At 36.0% G+C, this 27,016-nt stretch overlaps 1 protein-coding gene and 1 pseudogene across 1 annotated transcript; both read right to left on the bottom strand.

Annotated features, from left to right (window-relative positions):
• Positions 1 to 552: 552 nt before the first annotated feature.
• Positions 553 to 27,016, bottom strand: LOC145773681 (uncharacterized). Its single transcript, XM_082584817.1, has 14 exons — positions 26,912 to 27,016; positions 24,042 to 24,171; positions 22,459 to 22,803; positions 22,069 to 22,260; positions 21,312 to 21,418; positions 19,270 to 19,338; positions 18,566 to 18,741; positions 16,243 to 16,473; positions 14,278 to 14,406; positions 8,215 to 8,379; positions 6,448 to 6,750; positions 4,154 to 4,500; positions 3,583 to 3,797; positions 553 to 1,186 (listed from the first exon to the last, which is right to left on the bottom strand). The coding sequence occupies exons 1-14, from the start codon at positions 26,976 to 26,978 to the stop codon at positions 912 to 914; spliced, it is 2,751 nt and encodes a 916-aa protein (XP_082440943.1). The 5' UTR covers positions 26,979 to 27,016; the 3' UTR covers positions 553 to 911.
• LOC145774948 (U6 spliceosomal RNA) lies at positions 20,388 to 20,488 on the bottom strand (annotated as a pseudogene).

Here is a 27,016-nt window from a genome sequence, read left to right as displayed (position 1 = left end):
CCTGAACACCTGGCTTTATATCCAAATGTCCACTATGAGTCAACTTCATTGTAACAAACGGCAAACCAGAAACGGCTACATGAAGCACTTTAATAGGGCTACATGCTGTAAATAGCCTAAATGTACTCTAACTCACTCATGTAGCCTAATATCGCAACGATGATATCTAAATTTTAACTATAAATATATACCGGAAATGTATATAACCTAAAACGCTTATATTTAAAAGTTTTAAAACAATAATATATTCCAAATATATCAGATTCAGTTACTACTTTCTAAAAACCTCTACTATTCAAATATAATTCTATTTGAATAAAGACCTTCTGATGATCCCAAGTAAGAGTGAAACAGGTTGTATAGGTTTTTTACAGAATAGTAACTGAATTTGATGTAATTTGTTCTGCTTAGCTTACTTGCTTGGCATTGAACACTTTTTGTGCAGTAATATTAATAACATATATTGTTTATTCCAAATAAATATAGCCTATATAATAATTATTAAACATTGTCACTATACGTTAAGTATTTTTAAATAAAATGCTCTTTACATTTTTGAAGACATGTGACTACAACTAATGAAAAGGCTTCAAAAATATGTTGATGCAACAAGACCAATTTTCCAGAGGTAGTCTCAAAACGTAATCATACCCATCCCGAGAGCTCCGTAACTGGAACAACTAGGAATCACTTATCAAGGCTTTGTCAGTCTGAGGGTAAATATTTAAAATCAATCTCGTTCCACGAATTTGTAGAGCAGATTATGTGGTGGTTTAGTTTTATTATCATGTCTGGTATGTTTCATTAGTTTATCAAAGACTTATTACATTATAATAACGTGCACAAAACACACTGGCTAAATAATGAAATCTTTTGATAGTGATTGCTTTGACGTGTTTAGCGATTTCGATTCAAAGTCTAGATTCCGAGACAACGTCAGTGACTGTAGAGCGCGTGTAAGAGTGTCTCCTTACACCTTTGCGGATCTTCTTTGTCAACTTTTCAACAAAGGATGAGTAGAGAATTGGATTCAAGGCGCTGTTGATGGGCAACAGTACAATGGCTGACACTACGTAGGCCACGCTTGAAATAGAAACGTTGTTGAAATAAGCAAAAGCCATAACAGAAATCGGAACCCAGCAACAAAAATCTGTGATCACCAAACGAAGGATTTTTCTTTGCATCGCTGTAACAAACACATAAATTATTGCTAGATCTTGTTGTAGGTATAATAGATTATTTTGAATAACGATTATTGAACATGTTGAATAACACTGTAGCGGACGCTGCAGATTAGCATGCCCGCCCATACACAGCCGTCAATAGGACGGCGACACTCTCGGGCATGATTGAATGGCGAGGAGTAACCTGGACATGAGGTCTTCACTATTGATTCACGACAGAATCCAACAAGAGCACCGAATTAAAACACTAGAACAACTAACGATTCCACCACCAGAACTCAGTACAATGCTCTGTCGTCCTACATGGTTAGAAATTAAGCATTCTTCTGAGTAATACTGAGTAAAACTGAGTGCCGCTAAGTCAGACTAAATAACCAAAGTAAGTCAGGAATCATAGTTATAAGTTAGTTGCCGAAGAAGGATTCTAGTCTTGATTGGGAAAGCGCTACTGTGAGTATTGCAAGCGCTGTACACAACCATGCTATGTAACATAACGGCAAATCTACGTGTCCATGAAGCACTAGTCAGAATGCGATTAGGCATTCTTCCAAAAGTTCATTGTTTACAATTCCCTAAATTCAATTTTCTAGATTTCTAAGCGAGACGCAGGATTGCGCTATAAGTCCGCCGTATGTGTAAAAATCAAGTGGATACCAGCGCACGTGACGTCAGAGAGTGCTCGGGCGCAACAGCACCATTTTATTATTTTCATGAGCGTTGGGCCTTTGATTCTTTTGGTACAACATTGAAAAAAATCCAAATGGTAGCCCACTATCAGTGACGGTTCGTATGTAACACTGCAGCAGCTGTGGCCCAGTTGTTTTAGTAAAAGGAACTAATTAATTAGCTTACTCTGACAGCATTTTGATTGTGCTATTCAAAATGTATTGAAATACAATGTTTTTATGTTTCCATCCCATGCTGCGTTGGATTTCAACTCTTGTGAATGACTTTTGTTTTATTGTGACATAACTTGAAATAAAAAATAAGTCGAAGATCACTTGTCAATGCATTGCAAATTCCTCTCCTCTGTGAAACGTATGAGAAAAATAATTACATACTTCACTAGCCTACTTCTGTTTTTATTTTCATTAGTTGAGCTTTAAATATTTTTTGGTGCTATAAAAAATTTTTTTACATTTTCATTGTATCATGTGGGCTAGAAATAAAAGTCGTAGTTTTAAGCAGGGCTTTGGAGCTGGAGCAAGGAGCCGGAGCCCCGGAGCCGTGCATTTTCAATGAAGCTGGAGCCGGAGCTCTACGTGAAATTCAAGTAGAGCTGGAGCTAGAGCCAGTTATTTGAAAAATAGCTCCGGCTCCGATGTATTCCATAAGATGCTACTACTTTTGGCTACATTCATATACTGTGATTTAACAGCAACCTTTCACAAAATCAAGAAATTATTTGCGTAATCAGACGTCGAATTAACGAATTTGTTTTGAAATACAGTTCTGCATGACATTTTGATGAAAGTACCTTAAATTTCATAAATTTGTGTCATTTTTAGCAACAGTTGAGTGCAGGCAATTATAAGGTTTAGAAATTAAATTGATATGTGGTCATTATTTTAATGAAAGCACTTTTGGGAGCCTGGAGCTGGAGCCGGAGCCGGAGAAGTGGTATCAATAAGCTCCAAAGCAGGAGATGGAGATAATTTATGACAAAAGAGAGCTCCGGAGCTTGAGCAACTTAACATTTACGCCTGCTCCGAAGCCCTGGTTTTAAGTGTATCAAACTTGCCTCAAGCACAGTTATGTCACAAAGGGCTACAATAGCACATTGTGTTAAGTGTAATCCTTTATAAATTTCCAATAATCGACTGCCACCAAATCCACCTTTAGCCACTCCAATAGCTCAGTTGGTTGGCGTGTGACTTCGTTAACGAAGAAGCTTCAAAACCAAGCTGAGCTGGTTCGACTTTCCGGGTGTGCGCTTAAGCATATCATTCTAAGGACCGCTCTCCATTCAGTGGCACCTAATGAATGGAATAATTCTCCGGCAACAAGACTTCAGCTATCGGAAATTTTACTCTGTCAATTTCGGTAACCGGCCCTGCGTCAAAAGCCTTTACAAGTACACGAGAAACTACCAGAAATAACCAATCAAGACTTTGTCAGTCCGAAGATAAAGATTCAAATTCAAACAACCAACAAGCTGTAACATTGATGTTTCACTTCATATCAAATTTAAATATCTTAATGATTCTTCTTCGTTTGAAACTTCTTCGTCACTAGAAGGGCCGAGGGGCTTTGCTTTTACCACCCTTGAACAGTAGAGAAGACTCGGTATGGATGTTTGGCAGGCTATTGATGATGATGATAAATAGACGATAAAATACACGGAGATAGAATATATGATTACTTTTTGTATTAGAGCGCTATTAACGTTTGGACTTACTTTCCATCCTTCTTTTATGTTGACTGTTTTGAGAAACGATTCTAGCTCTCTGTCTTTCCTGTTTCTTTGATAGATACATAATAAAGCAGTATGCTATGAGGACGTATGTGAAAGCCATAAAGTTAAAAACGGAGATTGATAGGGTAAATTGCCACGCTTTATCTTGTGTTGTCACAAACAGTCGCGGAATGCAAACACTGCTTGCGCTGTAATATCTAAACAAAATGCAACATCCAAGTAATCTGTTTTTGGTCCAGCTATAAACAAAACAGCATACATACAAATACTATGCCAATGTTTAAAATCACAATTTTTTCTTCTTAGTTAGCCTAAAAAATGCTACAAATGGCATTCCTTTAATGTCAACTACAGGCCTACGTCAAAATTTTCATTAAATAAAATTACGTTAGCCCAATGAAAGATTCAGGAACTTCAAAACCTCTTCTCTCAACATAAGATTTTGAGCATTACAGTGCTTGTAAAAATGTTTGCTCGAAATATAAGGGAGGGATGGGTAGAGTTTGCTTTGGTCAAGAATCATGATTAACACCTAATTGTAACATTTACTTACCCCAAATAACTTGTAACATCCAAAACAGTGGAACTATTTTTGGTTTCCAATATGTTTTGCAGCTCATGCCAAGACGTGGATTCACGAATTTGTGTGACTTTGTGGTTAGTGGCGTTGACATATCTTGGATGAAATGTGATCAATTTTTCAGACCATATCTTGGCAGAATCAAAAGTCACTGTAGCATTTTCAAAGAATGGATTTCCAGCAATCACAGCCTTGTTTGAGAACAAATGCTGATTACTTTTGGAAAGGGGAAGCAAAGCCAAAACGAACGCAATGCCCCATGACACCATCATCAGAATAATCACCGTCAATTTCGTTGGTTTGTTAGATGCTTGAAATGGCTGAAAAAAACATATTCTTTTCATAACTGTTACTTTGTAGAAGCTTGTTTGCATCATTAATGTGTTACAAACATTGTTAACAGGATATACTGAATCTAATAAGTTGATCTTTATAAACTGCTGTGCACCATGCTATATAGTAGCGAGAATTCCATTAAATGGATCGTTAATCTCCGTTGTTATTTCTGACATGTCGGAAAGTTGAATAAGAGTTTTGCTACAAAGCAGAGAAAAATCCTGCATGTTGAAGCCTACATTTTATATCATGTAGGCTTTTTGCTAGCCCGTTACATCGTATTTGTCCACCTCCTTCTTATATGTCACCAGCTAAATTCGAATTCCTTAAATGGCAATTCGTGGTGTCTTACCTGAAGGTGTGATGTGATGGTTACGTCATAATCTCATCTGAGTTCGCTACTACGTTTCTTTGTTCATTGAGGTCAGGGCTTCTATTCCCGGGTTTTTAAACCCATATTTTGGGTTTTTTGCTACTCGTCTAGGTTTTTCAGTTTGTTATTTTAAGCGTTGATATCTGGGTTTTTTTCTGCATTTTTAACTTTTCTTAAATATCTATTGATTTTGCATAAAATTATAGGAATCGCGAGCTGAATTAACCAGCTACAAAATATAGCCTATCTAAAATAAATTCTGTCTGATTTGAAAGCTATAAGCTAGCTCCCCCTCCTGATCACAAATAAAGCATTCAGTTTCCAGTTTGAGTACCGGTAATGACTTTCAGTCAAGTTCAATTGCAGTTTTATCAGGCTGCTCTCCTGAGTGAGTATCATTAGTTTTGTTAAAGATTTGTTGATAGCAAAACAGACCATGAAAAGAGCGGAGCAAAACTGTCATACCTGGGAACCTAAAACAAAATTAATGAGCGAATTAACCGAGGGTGTTTGGCTGTTTGCCATCAACGTTATGAAAAATGACTCCAAGGACAAACAGACTTGCAGAAAATAACTGTTGTAGAATGAAATGTATTTGAATAGTCGATGGATAGTACAAAATTTAAAGACCTCAGAAAGTGTAGTAGACATCTCAAAGCTTTTCTACTCAGTTAGCTATTATAAACATTTTTTTTGGCTTATCTGTTTTTTTTTAGATAAAATCTAGTTTTTTCTTTCAAATTTGTGGATGGGACCACTGATTGACATTGGGTTTTGTTTGCCAGTGCATGTAAAGATCAGTTTAGCGTTTACAGCAACTAGTTAGCCACTGATAGTGAATGCGATCTAATATCGGTGCTGCTGTTTTTCAGTTGAATTAGAATAAGTGTGTTACTGTGTTAATATGTTAAGGTGTTGCGACCAAGCCATATTTTAAACTGGTTGTCCTGCTTTGGTATCATGCATCATTATTGTCATCATCATGGTATCATGGTATCATGGTATCATTGTGTGTTAATCGTTTGTTGTTGCTGTGTTGTCACAGAAACCTTCACTTCTTCTTCATCGCCGCTGTCGTCTCGTCGACAGTTGAATACAATAATTGACTTACTGTTTCTCTGTGTGCGTGTTCATACATAGCCCCAAGCCTGGCGGCTGCGAGTCTTGGTCCTTTTAATCACCCCACACCATGTTGTTACTACTACAGCTTATTGGAGGTGAGTATCTGACTGAGCAATTTTTTTTAAATGTAACTAACTTACCGTATAACAATACTACAGCTAATCCTTTGAGGGCCACGGCTTTTTACAAAGTGAAAACTCTGACAAAAAGATGAGTTCAGCACTGAGCGTGGCTTTCTTGTTCTTTTTGCAAATTTCATGTTCAAGACTTTTATCTGTTTTTAAAAACTCGGGCTTCAGATCTTTTAAAGCAGTTAAAATTTTAATAAATATTACTGGTGCGGTGACCATTTCACAACAGGACCAAGGTCGAAAACAAAATGGAAATATACTCTAATGTTACTTAGCCTATACGAATGAGAAATGAGTATATCTACCTGCAATATAGCGTACAATCGGAATGATGTCAAAAATACCATGGTGATGACAGACGTTTCACTGGATAGCACAACTAGCACACCCATAAGCGTGCATGTGTTACTCGACAGCCAGTTGAGGCTATGCAAACAAAACTCTCCACTATACAAAGCTCCAGCAATTCCAAGGAAAATTAGATACACGCCCATTAGTCCGTCCGCTACAGCTAGGTTTAAAACCAACAGAAGGTTAGTTCTCATTGGGGCTGCACCTCCTTTTTGTATCAGCTTTCTCAATGCCTTTGTTTGTCCACCAATGACTACCTGGTAAAGAAATTAGCTGTTTAAGCCACAAACGATAGAAGGATTTTTCATTAGAAACATTAGGCTATAACAAAATATTAATTATTATCAAAGAAATATATTCTGGCTAATCTAAAAGTATATTTGGATCATTGAGCAGACACCTACATATTTAGTCCTATATCTTACTTATTTTGCAATGAATACACAAAATGCTTCAGATAATATGTTAGTAAGGTACTAAATCACTTTACAACTTTCTGCATGCAGTCTCTGTTACGAGTACCGTTGTTAGAAAATTAACTTTTTTAAATTATGAAACTTTCCAATCCTTTCAGCTGTGTTAGATAAGATTCAGCAATACAAGAGTTTTAATCAGTAATCAGTAGGGCAACCAATTTTTTGACCTAAAATCTTGAAATTTTGACTTTATTAATTTACCAATTTTGACCAATAACTTTCTGCGTTTGCAACCCAAATGTAAAATACAAAGCAGATTAGAAATCAAACCGTTAGGTAAGGATATATTCTTTTTCTAATTAAATAAAAGAAAAGTGGGGAAGACTCAATTAACGACACCACAGCTAACGAACAGGTAATGAAAGTAACTCGAAAAGGTGCAAAAGATAAATATGGAGTGTCTTTAAATATCTGGAAATTACTGAGAGGGTTCTGCAGTATTATACTTCAACATCAAGTAATGTTTGACATTATCGCCTTTGAAGTTCCTGTCTTCAGTCACTCACGTTTACGTGTTAAGGTAAACTCAGGAGCGTAATCAAGCAGTGTACTACGAACTTTAGAAGAATTTAATTGTTTAACGTTAGGTATAATTATAAACTATCTAAAGACAAATTTGAGAACATCAGGAAGCTAAAACTCAATACTATATGTATAATGATTTGAGCATTCACCTAATCAAGAACAAAGACCACGTTACCTACCTTCCACGCCTAGCCTACATTCTATCGTCAGTAGCCTAGTGGGCAAGACAAGGTTATTACCTCAAAAATTGCAACAAATGGATCATTACGTCAGAATAGCAACAGAAATTGCAACAAAAATTCAAAATCTGTGAAGTTTTAATAAAATATCAATAGAGAGAAGAAAAACTAGGTTAAAAGAAAATTTTGACCTAACCATGAAATTTGACTTTTTTTTACTTAATAACTTTGAAACCTTTCTTCGTGTCAGACTAAAATTTAGTTTATGGACGTTTTATAAACTTCGAACAAGGCAAAAAAATGTTGACTTTGTTGACTTTTGGTTGCCCTAGTAATCAGCTTATCATATAGCAGCAATTCTTAAAATGTAATATAGGTATAGCCTAGGATAAGTTAGACATTGATTCAAAAAACAGTTTCTAATTGAGTTTGGTCAGATTACTGCAATTTCAGTGTAATAAGAAAAATTCCATAGTTTGTTGGTTTTAGCAGTAAAGTCGTAAATTGTTTGGTATCAAATGTAGAACAGATTGTCGCTCACCGCATTTCCTGTTATTGCAAGGATACCCATTATCCAAACAAGTGCTCTTAAAATTGGGTTTGCTATCAACTCATATCGCGATGAAAAAATATCTTCGTTTATAGCCTCAGATTGTGTTGGACACTCATCGCTCAAGTCGCTACAATCTTTTCGACCATCAAACATCTGAAAAGTTGACTATCGAATATTAACAAAAGTAAGATAGGTAGGCTAATGATTTTATCGTGGACTTGTAATGTAGTAGTAGTAGTAGTAGTCCAGTTTTCATCCGGTGATAACCCGTTACCGAGGGTGGCCAGATTCTCCTACAAGTGCCGCAATCGCCTTCACACCCTGCCTCCACATCGACCTGTCTAACGCGTCCTCTCTTGTCAAGCCCACCTTGCTGCTCTCTTCAACTTGCCTTTTCCACGTTTTCTTGGTCTTCCTTGTTTTCTTTGACCCTCCACTTGCAACTCCAGCGCTCTTCTCAAAACATCATCTTCATCCCTTCTCAAAACATCATCTTCATCCCTTCTCAAAACATCATCTTCATCCCTTCTCAAAACATGCCTATACCACCTTATTCCATTCGCTTTCGCTAACTTATTAACATTCTCATTCAACCCAAGCAAGTTCATAAGTTCTTCAGTATTTCTTTTGTCCATCAGCTTCACACCACACATTGCTCTCACCATCGCACTCTCAGTTCGTCTTAAAATTGCCAATTCGTTTTCCCGTAAGCACCATGTCTCACTTCCTTACAGCATTGCATTGCAGTTAATGATAAAATAATTTTGTTTGAACGCATTACTACAATAAATTGGTGGCTGTGTCTAGTTATATTCATCCATACACATACCATAATTAGATCTTGTACATATAGGCTACGTCTTAATCATTACGATTTAGCTACAACTTCCTTTTGTTGCTCTACTTTATTTGTTCAGTATCGTTTCTTTTGCGTTTCAAAAAAAGAAAAACAAATTGAATGATTAGTTTAAATAAAAAGTATTATTACTGTAGTTCAATTTATTACATAATAATTAAATCAAACGTGGGAAAAGTTAACTGGAAAAAACGATTTGGTACTAAGACACTTCCTCAAATGGGTGATCTACTGATCTGTTGTACTTCTATCAATTGATATTATAATGTGTTTGTTTCGATTCAGCTGTGCTGATGAGTCCTATTAGACCAGCGGTTCCCAACCTTTTTGGTGCCGTGACTCTTTTATAACATTTGCCAAGTTGCGATGACCCCAAGAATAAACTTAGTTGGGTTGATCCTCCTTCACTGCACTTTTGGAGCTAACTAGTAGGCAGTGATGTACGCGCATACAAAAGATATTGACGCCGTCAGCGTAAACGCAAACGTTCGAAAAATCATACGCCGCATGCGTCAACGTAACTTGTAAAAAAAGTTGGCGGCGTCAGCGTAAGCGCATACACTAGCGTAAACTCATTGTGTTTGCTAGGTGCCAAACATTCACACGGTATAAACCACTTGAAACAAACAAGTTTTATTTTGAATTTCCACAAAGAAACACAAGCATCTGAAAGTGTTCATCTGACATTTTGCTGCGTTTTGGTTCCAATATGTCTTTGCCCATTGAAAACATTCTTTCAACTGCAGCGCTGGAAGGTATTGGCATGTTGTAGCGAAAAAAAAATACATTAAAAAGTATGTGTTGACGCTATGCGCTAAAAAAACGCAAAAAACTTTACAGCGCAGCCTCAAGCGCAAACTATCCAAAAAATGTGGCCATAAGCGTTAGCGTAAACAAAAAATCTACGCCGCAAGTATGCGGCGTAGAATTTGCGGCGTATACGTACATCTCTGCTAGTAGGCTACTAGGCTATATATTAAATTTGACTTCTAAATAAATAAATAAACAACACAACAAATCAACACAACAATTTGTTCAGTGAGAAGGCTGTGCTTGCTTCTTTTTAGCCAGATCTGAAATCCTTGGAGCAGTCTTTGCAAGAGTACAACGCAGATCATCTTCTGCATCAAGTCTGCTCCTGTATTTAAATTTGATAACGAACAAGCTTGAAAAGCCTGTTTCACAAAGGTATGTTGTTGGAAAAGGAAAAATCAGGCGCAATGCGATCTCAGACAGAACGGGATATGACTGCAAACTTTTGATCCAAAATTTGGTATCCAAAACTTTTGAGCCAAATAAAGTTCATTGTTTCCTGTTCAATATCATTTTCCTCAAAGAAAGCAGATAAGTTCGGCAACATGTAAATTCTATTTTCATCCAATTTTTTTTTGCCAAAATTGAAGTTTCAACTGGAATGCTCGAATCTTTCCTGACAATTCTAGGCATGTTGCATTTGGTCCTTGGAGAGCCAAATTTAACTCATTTAAGATTGCAAAGATGTCAACCAAGTAAACAATTTTGTGAAGTTGGTTTTGTCGCCGAAAAGTGCTTCAAACTGTGATATAGATTTTTGATTAAAAAATGTTTTTAATTCATCACGAAGATCAAAAACACGTTTCAAAACTTTGCCTCTGGACAACCATCTCACCCTGGTGTGAAATAACAGAACATTATTGGATGCATCCAACTCACTGCAAACTTTTGAAAATTGAAAATAGTAAAATAGACTCTAGTAAAATTGCGATGCACTCTGTGGTGAGTTGCCCATTGTTAAGAGTTAACTTTCTAAATTTCTAAACTAATAAAATTCTAAACTTTTCAGAAGGCCTCAAGTGACCCCAGGCGAATTGTCAGGCGACCCCAGTTGGGGTCGCGACCCGCAGGTTGGGAACCGCTGTATTAGACAAAAGTCGCGGTTTCCAATTATAAATTATAAGTTTTTACTGAAATACTGTTGTGTGTGCTAGCCTAGCCAAATGGTTTGAAGGTTTAGAGTACAAAAAAAAAACTATTGTGTTTTCATAATAATTAAATCACTATTATTAACTTGTGATCTGCATAGGTTACGAATAGGTCACAGAAATTAAAAATGCATGTTTGCGATTATTAAGTTTTGCATTTCTCTTGCAAATACACATACAGTACAGTTACGAATTCCGTGCGCCATTGAATCTGAACGCAAGTTTTTCCGAGAACATTAGTAGTTGTTGGGGTGTCCTCAAGTTTATAGTTTGCGACTTTACAAGTGTTTATGATATGACTTACATAACAATCCTAGGTTTTAGTGTTTTCTCAACAACTTTGTGGGTTGTTTTGGTGAAATGAAATCGAATATTTGTCACTATATCAAATCATATCATTACTTTAGCCAATACTAAATTACATTTAGAATAGACACCAAGAAACCCAATAATTGAAATGTCATGTTTTTGTGTCAACAATTTCCACAAAATATTTTTTGCATCTTTGATTATTTTTTCCGCTACAAGGTGGCAGTAGAGAATATTTAAAAATTTGAAAGATTCAAAAACTCTTTAAAATAATATTTTTCCACTGAAAGATGGCATTTTCACTGAAGAAAAAAAACATTTTGGTCCTTTGGCTAGAAAGTGGCTTCTAAAACTATTCAATTGTTGCATGACAAAGAAACACATCCCAAAGAATTGGTTGAAAGCACGGATCATTGCTCTTCTGAAACCTAGAAAAGATCCATCGCTAGCAAAAAGCTTCAGACCAATTTCTTTACTGTGTCACCTTTACAAATTGTTCGAGAGGTTAATTCTTGGCCGACTATCACCTTCTGTTGAACCACACCTAATTCCCCGACAAGCTGGCTTCCGACTTGGATAGTCAACAAAAGGTCAATTGCTGTGTCTAACGCAACATATTGAAGACGGATTCCAGAAAGGTATGATTACTGGTGCTGCATTTCTTGACCTATCTTCGGCTTATGACACAGTTAACCGTCGTCTTCTGCTGATAAAGATTTTGCAGATGTCCAAAGATGCTGCAGTAACAAAGCTTATAGCAACGACACTCCACAACAGACGATTCCAAGTTATCCTGAATTCAAAAACAAGCGGCTGGCATCATCAACGGAATGGACTTCCTCAAGGAAGTGTTCTAGCACTGTTACTGTATAACATATACACCAACGATCAGCCGATAGATCAACACACTAAGCGGTTTATATACGCCGACGATCTTTCCATAACATCGCAAGAAAAGACCTTTGTTGCTATAGAACAAACCTCACAAAGTCGCTCGAGGAGAACATAATATCACACCAACAATTACCTCAAAGCTAACCCTTCAAAGACACAAGTATGTTCTTTCCACCTAAAAAACAGAAAAGCTACAAGGAACCTCAAAATCTTCAAGTCGGGAGCAGAGCTGGAGCATTGCCCTAACCCCGTCTACCTTGGAGTGACACTTGACCGTACTTTCAGCTACAAAAAGCACATTGTAAACACAAAGGCTAAGGTTAACACCAGAAACAATATCCTGAGGAAGCTTACCAACTCTGGGTGGGGCACTAATCCACAAACCCTCAGAATGACCGCATTGGTTTTGTGCTACTCCACAGCAGAATATGCATGCCCTGTTTGGAACAGGTCCTGTCACTCATCGAAGCTAACCTCGGTAGTCAATCATTCTTGTCGTCTTATTACTGGATGTCTGAAGCCCACAAATACCCACAAATTTTATCTGCTTGCTGGTATTGCACCACCACACATAAGAGACGTGAACACTCAAGCTGAAAGGCTTAAACAAACATGTGATGAAAAACATCCTCTATATGGAAAAACTGCTGCACAAACCCGGTTGAAATCAAGAAAAAGCTTCCTAACACACGTTCAGCCATTAACTTTAACAAAAAAAGAAACAAGACTTAAGCAATGGAAACAACAATTCGAAAATGACTCATCACACACTGAAATGAAGGTCCCACCATCAGAGTCCCTCCCCCCAGGAGCAAACGCTCCCTGGGCAAAGTGGAAAACATTAAATCGACTCAGAACCGGTGTTGGACGCACTAAGTCTGCAATGGTGGAGTGGGGCTAGTAGATTATGTCTGTGGCACCGAGCCCCAAACAGCGGACCACCTTCTTGTTTGCCGTCGGCTTGCCACCCGTGCAGTAGGTGGGACCTGTCAGTGTATAACTCCGTTGCGGAAGAATGTGTCAATCTGTGGTGTATCAACGAACTTTAGAAGACTTGACAGAAGAAGAAGTGAAAGATAAAACTTTAGACCATTACATGAATTCGTCTGTTCATTATTATTATTTTTTTAAATAGTTTCATTGTTTCTGAGATACTCAACGTTTCTTACTTTAACAAGGAAACCGAAAGAGAGCAAAATGCAAACGTCTCAAAAACTAAACTGTTTTTGAAACATTTTTGTTTTTTAACATAAGTTTACACTTTGAGCTCTAGAAGAACAACTAGAAGCGTCTGTTACAGATTTCACCGACATAAGCATTTCTTAATCCTGCTTGCTGAGTAAACTATTTGAGTTATTCTACTGTTCACAACTACATGTACGGATCAGGTCAATCTTAATATTTGATTATTGCAATATTTTCTGTATTTGGCATATTTACCAAAACTATGAAGAAAGGGAAAAGGAAAAAGAAAAAAAATGGAGGTTTAAATATTAATTGACTTTTACGTAATAAATGTATTAATTTTTGTTTGTTTTGGACTAGTTGTATTGATATCAATTTATTGTAATTTTTTCGTTTCGATCCAGTTGTGCTGAGGAACCGATTGGACGAAAACCGGTTCCTCAAAATAAATTATAACATTTATTGAAATACTGTTGTGAGTGTTAGTCTAACCAAATGATTTGAAACATTAGATGGACTGTAGATAAAAAACTATTGATTGGTTTTCTTTTTGCTTTGGGCTCCTAATTTTTTCATTAGATAAACTGGAAGAGTTGCACGTTTGTAGATTGGAATTAATGAACTACTTAAAACATAAAATGAAGTTACTGCGTTGTGATTGAAAAAACAAAAACAAACTAGGTATCAGAGGATACGGTACTGATGAGTGAGATAAAATCAATCCATTTATGAATAGAACGAGAAGATACTTTGATCATCAAGCTGCACAACGTTTTGATTAACTTAAAATTTTAAAATTATGATATAATTCCTTCACCAATCTAGTCAATTTAATATCGCAATTACCCGTTTGCTTCGAACAAACATTGGATCACCATTCTCACAATAAAATCTGTCGTCATTGCAGTCGCGTTCATCAGAACCATCGTCACAATTGATGTGAAAGTCGCAAACTGAACTGTTTTTAATGGAAACCTGTAAATCCAAACGAACCATTAGTTTTTTTTCCTCTTTTGAGAAGATGTGATGAAAGCAGGGATATCTAAAACAAATGTTTATATTCCTAAATATGACTTTGTTGAAAAGCAAAGTTTTCCAAATCAATTCTTATCTCAATGACAACGCACCACAGTAAATAAAATATTACTTCTATGCAGAATAAAAAGAACGTTTTAAAATAAGAATAAATTAAAATAAAGAATATATTAAAATGTTTTCGTGAGCCGTTTTGCAAGCTAAGGTTTAACTGACCTCATAGCAACGTAATGTTGCACTAACCACACGCTGTAGGATTAGAATCATGGGGTGAAAAGTTTCAAATATTTACGGATAAAGTGATTGGCATACAGTCTCATTAAATTTTAATTGTAAATACTTAAAAAACGGTTTTAAAAATCAATGAATGCTTGTTTGCGCATATGCCTTGCCAACATTCAATGACTTGGTCTACTTTTGGAGGTGCTCACCAAAATATTTCTTATTTCATACGACAAGTGCCACTTTGTCTTACAAATTGTGTTTGAATTTATGTTGCTGAAAATTAGAGTAAAAGTTGCATAAATGCACGCAATGGAACTGCAATCGTGCTCACCTCAGCACATCGGAAATCACTCCCAGAGCATAAAAGTCAGCCCACGTTCGTCTGTTTAACGCTCGACAATGCATGTCAAAAACCAATCTTACACTTCTATACCCCCGAAAACAAGTGGCAGTAGATTATATTATACTGTTAAGAAGCAATGCAGAATGTACTGAAACCATGCTTAGCAATTTAATGGTGAGAACATTAATTTATTGACTTGGTGAGAAAAGATAGATAGATATTTATATCTGCACAAACTTGGCCTTTAAGCTGGCTTTTATCTTTAAACCAGTGATTCTCAACGTTGTCCAGGTGGACCACTGGTGGTCCACCAAGAATTTCTGTTGGTCCACAGAGAGTTTTATAAATCTTTTATAAAAAATTCTTCAAAATTATATCATTTACTACAGTAAATTATGTAAGGACTGCATACAGGTGTAAAAAATTATGTAGCATGTATGATTGTATGATTGTATGTCAGCGTTACATGATAATCATGTTTACTGCGTGATTTTTGATCGATTTTTCTGTAAGTGCTAGATTAGCATAAGCTCAGCAGTTTTTGAACTTATTTTACCAGTTGACGAGTAGGCTATTGAACTGTTTAAGGCATAAGTGAAGTGCTGGCAGGCCTAATCAATAAATCATATGTTGCTGTAATTGTTGTGGAATTGTCGGTGCACGAAGATTGGGCTTCTTCATGGTACAAAGTTGTAAAGGGAGAGTAGAGCTATGTGCTGTTTCACTAAATGTTAATTAAATTATTTTATGCATGTCACACGTTATGCGTTTTCAAACGCTTAATTAAGTATGGTATTCTGCAGTGCTTTCAAATTAACAAAATGTCAGAAGCTCATGTTGCTAAGAAGGCAAAACTGGCAACTTAGGCATTAACATTTTATTGAAACAATATGTGCAATTGTGCATGATGTTTTGTTAGAATAAAATTTGAAATTAAAATTATGTGTATTCAAGTAGTTAAGCTTAACTATGCAAATTATGAGGGTTTGCTTAATTAGTTTATTAAGTATTGTTTTATTAAGGAGTCTAAGGACTAAGATTAAACACGCCCTTGAGTTTTCTGACCTATGTGCAATACAGTTTCGACTAATGGCGTTCATGAGGCGTCAACTTAGCAAAGTGGTCCATGGGCCAAAAAAGGTTGAGAATCACTGCTTTAAACCACCTATCTAACGTTGAAATGAAACTATCAACATTTACCAACATACCTTGTATCCCTCCAGAGATTTACAATAAAATCTTTCTGTACATCGATGTTTTGTCTCATCAGAATTATCATCACAATCTGGAATTCCATCACAAATCTGATCCATTGCGATACTTACAAGGTTCCCTGCTTGACAGTAATGTCGATCAGTACAGTTCAACTCATCATGGTCTGGAAGTCTACTGAAGCATTCTCTGTTTCCATCACATAGAACAGCACCAGGAAAATAATACTGAAATACAATAACAGCGTCATCCTTGCGGTACAAAGTTATTGAACACAACGTGCAGTTGCGGTTGACTTAAAAGGCATGTAGCTTGAAATGTCTACATTTTTTAGAAAATGTCTACATCTGAATTTTCTCAACTAGCTACTCTCCAAGGCGTATATGATCAATCAGAGTTGACTCTGTCAAAAAACAAGCAAAGATGGTCCTGTAACCGGTGGTGAAATCTTTCTAAAATGACTGAGACTTTTGATAAATTCTTATTTCTGTTCGAATTAACGTGTACTTTAAAAGGTCGTCGCTAATTAATTGGATACGCTACTGTATTACATTGTATTATAATCACTGAAATCATATTGAATTGATATTAATAACAATACCGTCTATTAATTTTCAGTGCTTATCTAAGTACTGTAAATTAGTATACTTCGGTAGATGTTCATTGTGATGGCTTTTTTGCTTTGAACATTAAGTTTGTTTTAACAAAAAAAACCTTAAGCGAGTAATGTCGGTCTGGAATTGAATGCGGGAAGTGATTTTCTGATGTCTCTGGATTTATTAATATTCAATTGAACAGTGAGAATATGTCCTTATAATGTTTGTAATGTATTGTATTGAGTTTAAATTTAACCGTTGTTATTGCGTTCATAAACGTAGTTGCACTGATGAGAATTTAATATTCGAAAACGCGTTCTGCAACACTGTTTTTTGCACTCTGCAATGCTTGATGCAGATTTATCTGTAGATTTCCATCACGCATTGAAGCGGTGATCTGATAATGAAATTTTCTACGGTTTGAGAAAAAGTTTTCTCTGCCTATAAAACGTTGAATGGTAGTTTAATTAATTATTTCTGAAAGTTCCTTGGTTTCATATTATCTGAATTTTTTTCTTCCGACTCGCAATTTTTCTTTTAAACATGGTAGAGTTTTATAACACTTATGTCGGTACTGTGGTATCTACACTGTTATCATGGGATGGTTTCCATTCAAAAGTTATAGTTAAAATTTTCCAGTTCCAATCCTTTTTTGTTTGTTTTGATTTTTTGTTTCGAATCTTTAACTTGCAACAAGGATTTATTTAACCATTCAATTGCGAATCGTAATACCATTTTTTTTAAACTGAGAAAACTGTTGAACATTAGGTAATGATGGCTCGACTTCCTAGATAGAGGCACCTGGGGTGTCCACTGTCCACGTCTGGAAATCTTCAAAAATTCTTTAACATGAACAAATCAGGTTTTTTTAATTTTAATAAGAACAATGGACGATCGTTGTGGAGATAGAGGCAGGGAAATGATGATGAGGCTACTCATGGCTACCTAAAGATACAGCCTGATTTGTCACATTTTGCAGAAGTTTCCAGATTTTGCCAACTTTGGGCAAATGTTTAATTGCAATTTTCTAAAAATTATATTTTTACGCTTTCTTTACTGTTTTCTCCAGATGACACAATAGATTTTAACATCCTTAGATATTCAAAAACAAAGAAAATTTGATTTCGAATATTTTAGTAAGACTGTTAATTTTTCAATAACAGTCTTACTGAGCGTTTTTCAACTTACTTTTTCTCATTTGCTATTGCTTCCCCAAGGCAACAAAAATTTTTTATATCATTAAGAGACAGCAAAAAGTAAAGAGATCTCAGAAAATGTTAGTCAAACACTAGCAGTTAGCTGTAATCAAAATCTGCAAAATGTGACAAATCAGGCCGCATCTCCAGGTTGCCATAGGCTACTCGTTCAAATTATTCTCTAACCTGCACGAAAATTTGTAATTTATTTCTAAGTTTATAATAACGTAAAGCAAATCTAAATAAAGAGAATGCTAATCTTCCAGCCAGCATGACCCCAATAATTGGAAAAGGCAATCTGATTAAAGAAAACTAGTGTAGTTTTGATTATTGTGTAATTCGAAGTGCTGTGGAAAAACGTCCTTTTTATAGTCCAGGCTTCTGTATATTAAAAAAAAAGGTATGTAAACAACTATAATGATAGTCTACAATACTACAAGCACTTTACAGAAACTTAATGTTGCTGAATGCAATTTCAACCTTATGCAAACATCGTTAAAATATAACTTTTCGAAATCTTTGCTTACCTCACATTCAAAAAAACTCACAAGAGGTTTTCCATATACAACTGGCGTTGTGAACTCTTCATATAAACTAACTCTTTGATAAGGTGCAGTGCAGTTGTAAAGTGAATCGATGGGATGAGCACAAACTGCCTCACACTCATCTGCTGCGTAGCCAATTAGCTCAGAGGGCCATATCACTGGGGTTGTAGTGAAATTATGTAACAAGTCTATGCGTTGGTGAGGCATACACTGGCCTAATCCATCGCAGATTTTTCCAACAATGCTTGATTGAATGATTGCTTCCTTTGAGCACAAGCTGCTCCGAATTTGAGGACATCTTAGAAATGCAATAACAACTGGTTACTATTTGAACTTTATGCAACTGGTTACTATTTGAACTTAATGCAACTGGTTACTATTTGAACTTAATGCAACTGGTTACTATTTGAACTTAATGCAACTGGTTACTGTTTGAAATTAATGCAACTGGTTACTATTTGAACTTAATGCAACTAGTTACTATTTGAACTTAATGCAACTGGTTACTATTTGAACTTAATGCAACTGGTTACTATTTGAACTTTATGCAACTGGTTACTATTTGAAATTAATGCAACTGGTTACTATTTGAACTTAATGCAACTCTTTACTATTTGAATATTATTTGAAGCCGTGAGGTTTGCATTGTAACTGTATACAGCATAAGCTACAACATTCATTTTTACCTGCAATCTTCTCCTTTGTTTGAAGCAAGTCCATCTTTGCATCGTAATGTTCCTTGACAGTAACTGAACCTGAACGAGCACTTACAAAGTCAGGTCAATAAATTCAGTTCAGACCTATTAAAACTTGCGGTATCCTAAGTCAAGGACGTAGTCACAAAGGGGGGAAGTTGAGGGCAATCGCCTTCCAAAATGTTATCTTTCCAGCAAAACAACAATGCTTTATAACGTTTTAATACCATTATAATTCATGTTAGATAATGTTTACCCTCCAACAGTTGATATTACCGCGGTAAAATTTTCTTTCTAGCTACGTCACTGTCCTAAGTCACAGGTTAAGTTGTAACGATAAAGTCAGTTATTCAAAATCTAAGTTAATTGGTTAAGCTGATTTAACTAGTCTAAGTTTAAACCGCCTACTGCATCTAAAATAACTCACGTCCAATTGGACAGTTGCGTGACATTTAAATATTAAAATAAATATGTTTAATTGCTGTCTTGTCAAATAAAGGCTCTAACATCTTTTTTAAGCCAAAGTTTTAGCCATTTTCTTCGATTTTCTCTATTTTTCGATTTATAAACTACAGCAGGGGTCACCAACTGGCGGCCCGCCACGTTGTATCGCTGCGGCCCGCGAAAGGTATCAGCGTACAAGTATAACCAAAAATACTTTTCTTGAGAAGTTAAAGAGCAGGAAGGCAAAAAATACTTTCCGAGAAGCATATTTTTGCTTTGCATGCGATTCCACCGACCGACCAATCAGATTATCGTTCTAGGTGGGGGTTGTAGCTATTCCAATGCGATGTCCAGCCACACTGTCCCAGTGGACAGTGGTTGATTGAAACGTCTGTTTTCGAATTTCGAAAATGTCTGTGAGCGTAGGGTAGCTTATTTTAAGTTTGCAAATGTCATGTAAACACTAGTGTGCGTTTCACCGTTATTGTGTTTCACGAGCAGTGTTCTCTTTATGCAAGTTTTTGTTGACAAAATAGGTCGGTGTGCCTACTTAATTTATAATAAATTGGCAAAATAATATATATAAATTTAAAGACTTTTTCTGATTGTATTATGAAAATATTTAGCTTAGTAAGCTACTGCAAAATGTTTTTTTTTTTTTTTTAAGAAATTTGGAACGCTTCACAATTTTGCGTGTCATCCTTGCGCAGGGACCATGCTAATTTTCTCGGTATCGTTCCAATTTTAGTATAATTATGTAGCCTACTGCCGAAGCAAGTTCTGGAAAATGTTGTTAATCAACAAATTCTTGCCCCACTGATAAGCATCGCAAGTGACAGTTGTTTATAATAAAAGAAAGACGGTTTTATAGACTCTCACAAAAAGGGTGAAAAACCAACTCATTGCTTGTAAAGGGAAGAATGTTCATGAATTACGATAGAATTACGATTTTTGGGTAATTTCCACAAGCATTTGTTTCATGGTGTCTGGTGTCTTTTTCCCTGTTATTGGAGACTATTTTTCGCTGATATGTTTGCAGGTCACTATTGTTGCCTGTATTGCGATGTGTCAAACATTTCCTTGTTTACTGAAATTGTTAATTGCAAGATATTTTTTGTGAAGGGAAGTGACAACACCGCTCTTGCTTGGCGATGAATATTCTGATGAAACCGCTCGCCTCGCTATAAGTGCACAAAACAAGTGGCCTCGTTTATTAGACAATGTTAAAAAAGTCAAAAGTGTAAAAGGAGCTTGGCCTGGCAGTAACGTTGTTCGATTAATTTTGTTGCTGCGGTATTCTAACATAAATATGAACAACATGTAACGCTGGATACTGGGTACGAAATGCGTTGTTTTCTAGCATAAAAGTCAACCTACCTAAAATGTTATTAGTGCGGCCCGCCACAGCTCTCCTTAGTGCCAAAGTGCCTCGCATGCAAAAAAGGTTGGTAACCCCTGAACTACAGCATGGCAAAAAGATAGCCTACATATAGGCTAAAACTGTGTTTAAAGAAGTTGGGATGACAAAAACTTGAAACTTTGTGACGATTAGGCGTGCAATAAGAAAGTAATGGTCTACTTTTCGTCACTGTTGTCATGGCAATCTCCGATCGAATCACACACTGACGAACGGAGAATGCAAGTTCCATTTCCACAAACCACTTCTCCAACTGAGCAAGATGCTGAAGCATGACGCCTGTATAAAAATTACAAGTAACTTAATTGATTTGTTTCTGACTGTCAATAGCAAAACAAGTTTAATTTTTGTTTAAATTTGGCAAGAAATTGAAGTTATAAAATGGTGTGTATTGTAGGCTAACTGTTTCTGTTGTTGTTGCTTTTTTATGAGCATCGTTCAGAGCTCAACATCGATTTCCCGGAGCGATATCCAAAACCCCTTCCGATTAATTCTCAGGGAGGTGTAAACACACAGATCCGCAATAGTTCAACGATTTGCACACCTCTGATAGCCTACTAGCCTACACAAAACCCTTTTGAGTTCACTTCCCTACGATTAATAACTATAAAAAAGTTCAGCTAAAACTTTTAAATACAAAATAAAATTACTGGAATTTAATCTTTAGAATGCGCAAGATAATGCGTTATACAACAAAAGATTTAAAATCTTGTAAATGAAAAGAGAATTGATCAATATGATAGGCTATTATTGCAGTAAAAATAAATACCAAAATGTACAGTATTAAGCCGAAATTTAATACAACGTGGCCTATGTTAATTGTTGAAGTGCTAAAATGGTCAGCTATCCTTATTGATAAATTAACTGATACATTCTACAGTAAGTTGTTGGTATATTCTAATATATGTTCATAATTTAGTACAACACACTTTGAAAAGTTTTTCAGTATAATTTTATCACACAAATCTGGCACCCTTCCTTCACAAAGGCATTCGTCCGATAAATCCGAACAATGGAAAATCCCATCACAAACTTTTTCTTTTGGTACAATCATAGATCCATCAAGGCACATAAAGCAAAGAGATTCATCGAATATTGTAAACGGGAGATCTCTCAAGTCCCTGAATTTACAAGATACTAGAAATAAGATTGAAGATCTTTTATTCAATTTCTTTATAACATTATTTTTTAAGCTTGATTTTTAAGCGTTTTTTTCACAACTAGGTCGTAGTGGTATGTAGGCTAGCTATCTGTTACAGCCCAGCTAGACTATTAAATAATAAATGGAAGTTTAGCTTAATTCGTAATCAAACATTTACCTTGAATCACTGATGTTTAATTTGGTTGTATAACAAAGATCATTCCCTTGATCACAATCTTTTATATTGTCCCATAATAGTTGCTGGGGAAGTCGGCACACCTCTCCGTTTCTTACGCATGAAAAACCTATCCCCGTTTTCCATTCGTCGTCTTCATCGCACCCCCCGCATACATTCCCATCGCATAACGTAGATCTTTCCAGGCATTTTCCAGATTCACAACGGTAGTAATTAGGACAGGCTAGCTTGCAATAGTCAATCCTAGGAATCCGTTTGAAATATTTGCAAATTTTTTTGTGGCTAACTGTGCAATTTCCGATCGAGGACCTAGAAGTGACTTCACACCTGCAAAATATTTGATTGATGTACGGGTGCTATAGCCTATATAACTCAGCAATATGGTTCGCACAGCTTAGGTTCTCCTAGTGTTAGTGTTTAGCCTACTGCAATGAAGGAAACATAATTTTACTAACTATGAAATTTAATGCTGAAACGTTTCAAACTTTTTACATCTTTGACTCGCTCTCCCAAAAGTAATGGAAATTCCATCGTTGCGGATGTTATGAATATGTAGTAAATAATTTACAGTTTGTTGCACCACAAATATACAAATGCAAGAAACACCATCATGAGACTCCTAGTAATTAAACATGCTGCATGTAGGTGGTGAACTACGATAATAATCAATAGATTGAGCTTCGATTTTAGCAGCATGATCGTTGCTTACTTCACAATGTAGATATTAACGACCTGTTTAAGTCTGATGCTGTACTCAACAAATAGCAGCCTCAACCCAAACAAAACAGCCGCATAAAACAACGACTCACTGACTTCAACACCATTCGTCATAGCACATGACTAGGGAACTGTGTTCCAACAACTAGTGCAATCCGCTATTACCACAGCGAACTTGCAGCATCAGGCTAAAACAGGTCGTTAATATCTACATTGTGAAGTAAACTACGATACTTAACTTTAATGTTCCAGAATAAAAATCAGCTGTGCTTTTATACGGCTGCACTGACACTACTTTTGTAAAACGCTAAGGAGCAACGCATGTCTGCAATGGATAGCTAATAGCGCTGTATGGAAATACAAATTATTACCAGAAACAACAACACCAGGCTCCTATAGTAATTAAATATGTTAAATCTAGTATTAAACTACGATACTTAACTGAATGTTAACGATTAATAATACGAGGTAAGCGCTTGAGCAATGCATTTCAGGGCTGCTCTCCATTCAGCAGCACCAAGTGAATGGAATAATTTACATACAACAATCGGAACCTTCGCTTGTCAATCTCTGTGACCGACCCTACGTCAGTGGTTCAAAGCCTGTAGCTTACAAGTATGCGACACTGTGGGGCATAACCTATCAAACAAGTTTGTAAGTACCAGGATAATGATTTAAAACTAACCAATCCATATCTTCGTTGTGCAACATCCTTACAAGTAATTAGCTAGTGCAGTGCACAACGTTGGTAGAAGTTTTCAAGCAATATGTTGGATTTCTTAATTTTGGCTCGATGCTTCAAGAACATACAGCATAGTTTAAGGTTAATTGTTTTGAAAGGAACTCACGTCACTGTGCTATAGCCATTCAGAACACAATCCCTTATCCATAAGATTTCGTCACTGGCGTTTGTAGAATCAGAAATCTCGTTGCAAAATGTGTCATATGAGAAATTAATATCTCCATACAAAGGAAACTCTGTAAATTATAAACGTAACAATAGCATTGTGACCCAGTGGTAACGTTTGTCAAAACTTAACCAATAAAAAGTTGTAGGGAAAGACTGGTCAGTTGATACACTTTTCGCGTTTATTCGCTTTGCAAAGAGTAAATGCGAATAAAGTTTGAAATTTTCAGGTCTAGTGGGACATTATATCATCTATTGACTAGTATTTTTTTTTAATTCGCATTTTTACAGTTTACTTAGTGCGCAATTTAACCCTTTGAAGGTTGGGGAGGGGCTGTCAATTCAACTTTTTGTATCAACAGTTGTATCTCTAAAACCACTGAAGCTGCGACCACAAGATTTCTTGACTTTTCCTAACTTTTATTCACCTCTATTGAGCTGAAATTTTGAGCAAAGAAAGGTTATAAATTGAGAGATATGAGGCATTTCTCAGCACATCCTCTGAAATATTTCATATTCTTTTGTTCACAATTTTCCCACCACCTGGATGAAAGTAATTAATTTGGCCTATTTAATTAATCCTAACTGTTTCACAGCGTGAAGGGAATTGGCTGTATGTAAAATTATGAAAAAAAGTTTTAATCACAACATTGCAATGCAATTCATCATTACTCTACCAAAAAATAATGTGTAAACTCATGCTACAATTACAGTCAAAAGTCACCTCAACATTTCAACGTATATGAGCAGTTCTAAAATTCATATAGTTTTAATTTTCGGATATGCTCAGCGTGAATAATTTTACAAAGTGAATCCCAAATTTTGAAATCGTGCTTTACAAAATAACAGAGATATCACTCCTAAAGCATAAGAAGAATCGACAGCCCCCCCCCCCCCTCTAAACTGAGCAAGACTCCAGGAACCCAATCTTCTATGGGTTAAAAAATATACTCAAGTGTATCAACTCACATGTCACCGCAGGTCACTTGATACACCATAAGGGTCAGTTGATACACCATGGAGGGTCAGTTGATAAACTACCTAGACTGCGTAGCCTACTAAGCTAAAAAATAACTTTTAAAATATGGTCTTACAAGCATCTTTATATAACATATCTTGCACACAAGCAAAACCAACACATCATGTCAATGAAGGAACAATGCACTGGTTACAAGACTGATGCATGGAGCATTCACTGATCATGTAGATTGTAGATTATATCAACATGTGTGCAAGACTGAATGACAACAGCATAAAAATAGAAGAAACTTCATAAAATAATAGAATTAATTGAACAAGCACTATAAGAAAACATATCACTTGAATTTTGTATTTGGTTGCCTTTATCAATACAAATGTCAGGTCAGTTGATACACGTGTATCAACTGAGCCCTACCTATAAATAATAATAAAATTGTCCATTTTTGAAGCTTATTTATGCATATAAACAAATAGAATATATCTTATCTTAAAACCTCTATTCTGACTAAGTTAACACATTATCTCATTTTATCTGAAAAACTTTCTGGTTTTTGCAAGACGATGATATAAATTAAAATTTTGAAAAAAATTACTCACAGACTAAACATTTTGCTTTTATCAAATTACACCAAATTTACACCAAATTACACCATGACAGAGGTTCCCAGACAACAAAATCATCATCCCATCATCATTATCAGCCAGTCATGCCACCCCTGGCAGATGACCTCCACCTATGTTTCCACACCATTCTGTTTTTCACTGTTCTCATTCAGGTGATGCCAATCTTTTCTTCAATGTCATCAGGCCATCTTTTTTTCGGTCTCCCTCTAGCTCTTTTCACATTTGACGTCTTTTTTGTGGTTATTTTAGTCGATTTATAATTCTTGCTACATGTCCCGCCCATTACAGTACTTTGCTACATGTCCGGAAATAACTTTTCAAAATAATTTTAATTAGTTATTGTTTCTAAATACGGTAACTTAATTTTAGACATCCAGTTCAACAATTTCTGCCTGCGAGGAATATATTAAATTGCTAACATAAAATAATTCGCCGGTACTGGCTATAACCCAAAATCATATAAAGTGCTCTTTTTATATCACAGGGTACCTGCTCGACGATGGCGGGGCGATGGCACTCGTTTTCAAATTATGCAATCCTGGTTCGACTCCTATCTTAAGCTGGTTGTTAAAAAACACCGCTCACCTCCACCCAGGATGTACCTACTAAATTGGGTGGGCGTAGTCGCTCAAGGAAATGGGGCCGAAAGAAAGGAACTGGCCACCCTACTCTCGTTGGTGCCAAAGGCTTAGTAGGCTATACTGGAAACCTTATATTCTCATCCCCCGATACTTGGATTAAAGTATGAGACTCACTTTTATCGTTCTACTTGCGCGAAGCTAACTACGTATTTCATTGTCATCGGTGTTCGTAATTCTTCATGGGTTGATTTTAGTGACAGATTCGATTGTAATAATTTAAATAGGGACAATGGTTTACTCTCATCGTAAATTTCACATAAAAACAACAAAAAGTGCAGGCGCTCAAAAATCTTAGCTGTTGCATTACGAAACCAACTTAACCTGTTCAACCCCATTCAAACTAACGGGTGGCTCCTTTATGCCGACACCTGACGTTTTGAAAGGTCACACAGCAAGAACTAAGAGTTAAATAATATGATATTTAATCACATTTTTGAAAGGTGTTCATGCACATCTAGTAATGATGCAGTAGCTAGAAGTAAGAGTTTCGGTTTAGCAATAACCTAGTTCATAAACAAAAAGTGAAACACGTTTTAAATGTAAACATGCGTCGTGTTAAACTTACCATCTTGTGTTTTTCCTTGTAGAAGTGAAATGAAGAATACGATAAAGAAAGCGTAGAAGTTGATCATTGTAAAGCTTTGCTAGTTTTGCTTAAATCAATTTTATA

The sequence above is a fragment of the Aplidium turbinatum genome, chromosome 7 (assembly GCF_918807975.1).
Source record: "Aplidium turbinatum chromosome 7, kaAplTurb1.1, whole genome shotgun sequence".
NCBI lineage: Eukaryota > Metazoa > Chordata > Ascidiacea > Aplousobranchia > Polyclinidae > Aplidium > Aplidium turbinatum.
The sequence above is the reverse complement of the archived record's forward strand: the minus strand, read 5'-3'. Positions and strand labels throughout refer to the sequence as shown.